The 5,068-nt window shown below is 37.7% G+C and overlaps 1 protein-coding gene across 2 annotated transcripts; it reads right to left on the minus strand.

Moving 5' to 3' along the window:
• Window positions 1–304: 304 nt before the first annotated feature.
• Window positions 305–4,379, minus strand: LOC108974700. 2 transcript variants are annotated; one of them, XR_001993820.1, is made up of 5 exons: window positions 3,130–4,379; window positions 1,510–1,588; window positions 1,270–1,433; window positions 706–939; window positions 305–621 (listed from the first exon to the last, which is right to left on the minus strand). XR_001993820.1 is itself a non-coding variant. In XM_018942698.1 (4 exons), the coding sequence occupies exons 1-4, from the start codon at window positions 3,245–3,247 to the stop codon at window positions 830–832; spliced, it is 471 nt and encodes a 156-aa protein (XP_018798243.1). In that variant the 5' UTR covers window positions 3,248–4,379; the 3' UTR covers window positions 305–829. The 2 variants fall into 2 exon arrangements, 1 of the variants encoding a protein (XP_018798243.1); XM_018942698.1 differs by having other exon boundaries at window positions 305–939.
• Between the last annotated feature and the right edge of the window lie 689 nt (window positions 4,380–5,068).

The following is a 5,068-nucleotide window of genomic DNA, read 5'->3' on the forward strand; positions in this document are numbered from 1 at the left end:
TTTTTGGGAAAAAGTTATTTTTCTTCGGGTTTAAAGTTAATATTTGGTTGCAAACCCATTACTGTCAATCACAATCACGAATTCTTTTCTTCAAATGTGTCCAAAAATTTTCGATTAAATTTAAGTCCGGGGTGCATGAAAGCCAGTCTAATAGAAGCACCATGWTTTCCWGAAACCATTGTGTTGTACGTCGTTATCTTGCTGGTAAATTCATGTKGCGGGCATATTGTTATCAGGATATGGTAACATTATGTTGTCCATGATTGAAACGTATTTGAACTTTCGTATTTATTTTACAAATAGGCCCAACACCTCACCACGATATGGCACCACAAGTCATTATGCAGCCACCACCACCATGTGTTAAAGTTAGCCTAGTGTATTTGGGGTCCAACTTCTTTCATCGAGGCCTGCGGGCATAAGTTTTTCCAACTAAAGAAATCCTATTCATCTTGCTWTCATCGAAAATTAATAATCTTTTCCACTCTTTTGCTGTYCAATGGCGGTATTTCTTTGCTAACTCTCAGCGGCTGCTTTGATTGCGTTCAGAGAGTAATGGCTTTATCCTTGATTTGCCGTCTTGTGGGTCTACTTTTTTRAATCGCGGGTAATTAACTCGTCCTTCCGAAGAATAACGGAATTACAAAAAAAGAAATTGTCAAATCTGACCATAATTTTATAGAAGATAATTGCAAATAAATTTACATTTTTACCCTTAAAAGTTTTATACAAATCGTCATTTAATTTATAGGGACAAGTCGTTGTTAATTAGTTGCACGTATGTGTATGTACCACATTATATGGGCAAGTACATAATTTAAATATGTATTTACACAACAACGTCATGTGGTGTCGCTGAGCCATGTGGTGGCGCTGACAGCCTATTCCGCAATTGGTGGAAGTAGGAGTAGACGAGATATGAGAAGTAGCCATTAATCACTACAAAAAGAAGAGAAATTCGAAATTATTATACATATAACTATGTATATATATATATTTTCCCACAGTTCTTTGGTGGAACATAGGGCCTCAATAAACAAATTATAAATAATTTTATTTAAAGATATGAATTTAAATGAATTCGAAATTGCTAAATGGTAAATTGAAGATTAAAAAAAAAAATTAAAAATTATTGTTTTGTTTTAGACAACAACAACTAGCACTTAGAAATTATGCTTGTTATACGGAGTCTCTTATCAAAGTCTTAAACTTTTTGTTCCACTAATATATGTATGCATGTGAATAATATTTCTTAATAAGTATATTTACCCAAAGCCAGTATATATACGAATAGGATGAGAAACACATTGTCGACGTAAGCAGCTGCGCGATAATCGCCAAAATTGAAAATTACACCCAAAACTGCGATGGGCCAATTAATGAAGAACAGCACGCCGAAGACAAACCAAACCAAGACCAGCCAAGCGTTGCTCTGTAAAAAATATTATCAGAAATTAGAAAAGCCGCTTTTGATTTATACTCATTGCTAAAAAATATATACTACTTAYCCACAAAACACCGAACAGCAGCGCCAAATTGGCAAGCAGCTCAATAATGAACCCTACAAGTAAAGATGTTTTGTGCAAATCTGAAATGTAGTAAAAAATAAAGAAAAATATATTATTAATTAGCAGTTCTATGTATATACGGTTTTAACCTAAAACTAACATAAAATTAATAATTTAGGTTTATACTGAAAGTTTGAAACAAATTGAAAAGTGAAACGTCAAGTCAAAGTCGTGGAAATCAACCACCAATAAATGCATCTGGATAAAACTTTGCTCTGAGGTCTGCTAATCCCCGTCTACTTGCATCCAAAACCCAGTCGAAACGAAATATGAAAGGCATATATGAGAGCATTTTTGGTCAGGAGAAAGCTCGCATTGAATTCGTTAGGCGTTCAAAGAGTTTGATATCTGGTCCGATAGTTAGAATTTAATTGAGATTTGCACTGGGTCTTGGGGACGTTTGGGACCTTCCTTCAATCGCGCATACTCCCAAAAGCCCAGCGCTCTGAGAATTCCAGAAACTTACTGGGCACTATTGATCTGGATATATGGATCCAAGAACTTTAAAACCACGTATGCAGTTTGCTGTGTAATCTAAAATTAGGTGTGCAAGACTTTCCGTTTTTATGTCGCAAAAACGACAGTTTGCAAAAAGGCCATGGCCATATTGGACAGCTGCTTCTTTAGCCTCTAGTGCCTAATGTCAAATGCGATTAGTAGACCGAATTTGCCTCTGTGGAGGTTTATAATTTTCGGTTGTTAACCATAGCAAAACGTACGCCTTAAGTAAGAATTTAAACTAAACTAAAAGTTTTACATAAATTTAAAACGAGTGGTTTCAACACAGTGGAACTATTTGCAGGTATTTTTTACAAGTRTAGACATTCCACATATATTTTGAGGTTAACATTCCCTGAAAAGTATATTCTATGAAACCTAATAGATGTGTTCACTATATAATATATGACAGTGGTCGCGTTGATAAACTTTATCTGAAATTTAATCGAGCTTCCTTTTCAATTGGTGGCTAATATATTAATGGAGAACATAGAGTTCCATATCTTGGACGCCAGAATTTCGGCATTCTTGATACGCGACATAAAATTGAAGTCTTGTTTCTGTAATTGCCGAGGTATCTCATAAATGAGGAATACTTTTCAGCGTAAAAATATTTTATAAAGTCTTAGATTGATCTAATAATAAAATGAATATATCAGAGGCGGAAATAATATTAACATTTTCTGGAACTCAGCATATAAAAAACCCCTTACTGTTAAAATTGCAACAAAAATTTATCAAACCGGCTATGCAAGGCAACGGTACAAACTCCGAAGAAATTGCTCAGATCAGACTACAATAGTACATAGCTGTCATACAAACAGATCGATCAAAATAAAGAACTTGCATGAAAGAAATTTTTATTTGTGAAGGGTATTACAGCTAGCATAATATTTTTCCTTGTTTTTTTTTTTTGTTTTTTACACTTTACTCAAGTAATTAAATTCGCTACCGATCGCTTTGGTTTTGGAACCCTTTGTAAGCTCAATCAGCTCAGTAATTTCTGTTTATTTTTTCACTCTTTATTGATTTTGTCATTTAATACCGTTCATTTTTCACTTACAACTTGGATGCGCTATGACGTTCAGCACCACCGCGACTAGAGAGTATATCGATATGCCCCGGCAGGCATTACGCAGGCTGACACCGCACATCGCTTTGTCCGCAACGTATTTGGCCATCTTCTCACTTGTGTYTACAAAAACTGGTTTCCAATAGAATAACAAAGTTTTCTACAAATAATTCTTTCTAATTTCCACAGAAGAATGTTTGTACTGGTTTGACGCGCGAGTTACATCTCAGGTTACGTCAACTGACGGCATGCAGTGGTGCACCACATCGCATGATCAGCCAATACGTGACCAAAACAGCACACTCGGCATATTTTGAGTCTGTTGGAATGTGCGGTACACCCACACATTGGGGGCAGACTCGAGTTGCTGATCTGATGGCAGAGTCAGTCTGATTCTTGCTACAGAATAATAAAGAACCGTTTTAATCCATAACTCGCGTTTCTCGAAACAATCCGTTCGTGTTCGCGTTCACAACAGAAAGGGATCACTATGGCGGCTGAGTACGAATACAATGTATCCAAACTGAAGGTTTGAGCTTTCTTCTGGAGAATGTGCTGGGTGTGTTAATACATCACATTCAAGTAGCAAACGCTTTTGATGGCTTATCAAACTTGTACTCGTATGAAGTCTCGCTCTTTGCATAATTCACTGTTCGGCAACGATAAACAAACGTTGTGGATTGTTTCGTGCGAGTACCTTGGCATGAACACACTGAGTATACATATCTGCTCAAGAATTCCTAAAACTAGCAACAACAAGAACGTTTATAAATCATTTCCCATAAAACATTTAAATAATTATTGCAAATTTGCAGTTAGCGATATGTGTGTATATGACTGCAGCTCAAAGTATTTTCAAACCGCTCCTCTCYAGCTTCGCTTTGGCTTTTGCATGCTGATATTAGAGCTTATCTTTGTGTACAGTTTTGTCGAGTTAAAGCGAAATTCGCTTAGTTTCGCAGTTGCCGTCGTTGCTGATTCACCATGCAAATTCTTTCGCATTTTACAGGGTGTACTCGTCGTGTTTTCATCAGCGGTTAACCTTCGCTAGCAACGTCTATGAAATCATACGCTACAGCATCTCCCTTTTAATCGCTTTTTAGCGAGAAAGCGAGAAAACATATAAATATTAAGTCATGCGCTATGAAGCCTTATCAGTGTCTCTGATGTGTTATATTTAGAAACATACACATACATACTATACATCTGTATAATACACATACATATATATTTATTACAAAGCACGAGATCGTATTAATTACTGAGGCATGAGGCAAGCCAAAGCCGTTGAACAGTTCTAAGATTTTCTATAATTTAAATTTGTAGGCGCAGGTATGTTCCCTGTTAAGGAGCATACTGAACTCCTCTCCAAAGTTTCTGCAGCCAAGATTCGCACCCGCCTCAGCAAAAAATGCACTTCAACAAACACAAGGAAGGTTCGACGTCGAAAAACTGCAATCACAACAGACAGCCGAACGACTTGCACGCCTGCTCTCTCTGAGAGCACTCGTCAACAACTCAGTATAAGGGAACTGTGGGACGGCATTTTAAGGCGTGTTGCASCGGAGAGAAAACAGACACCTGGTAACGTTACGATCGACCACAACACGTGCGGGATGGGATAGATACCGAGAGTTGAAGAGGGAAGCGAGACGCATTTGCAGACAGAAAAAGAGAGAGGCCGAAATGCGTGAGTATGACGAGCTTGGCAAGGTAGCCGACAGGTCTAATGCTCAATGCTCAAAAATTCTACGAAAAGATGCGGCGACTAACAGAAGATTTTATGACCGGGACACAACCGGGTAACCGATTCGCAGAGCGTACTAAAATTATGGGAACACTTCTCCAGCCTGCTGAATGCCATYCACAATCGACGACGACCATCCATGAAGAAGTTCGAATAGCAAACGGGGATGGTTTGCCGGCCGTG

Source organism: Bactrocera latifrons, unplaced genomic scaffold, assembly GCF_001853355.1.
Source record: "Bactrocera latifrons isolate USDA-ARS-PBARC rearing strain unplaced genomic scaffold, ASM185335v1 scaffold_58, whole genome shotgun sequence".
NCBI classification, from domain to species: Eukaryota; Metazoa; Arthropoda; class Insecta; order Diptera; family Tephritidae; genus Bactrocera; species Bactrocera latifrons.

Excerpts from the sequence above, each read along its gene's own strand:
- LOC108974700 (XM_018942698.1), bottom strand. The coding sequence starts at position 3,247 with ATGGCCAAATACGTTGCGGACAAAGCGATGTGCGGTGTCAGCCTGCGT. Across the intron at positions 1,589-3,129 it reads CGTCATAGCGCATCCAAGTT|ATTTGCACAAAACATCTTTA; the intron begins GTAAGTGAAAAA and ends ACTACATTTCAG. Across the intron at positions 940-1,269 it reads CGTATATATACTGGCTTTGG|TGATTAATGGCTACTTCTCA; the intron begins GTAAATATACTT and ends TTCTTTTTGTAG.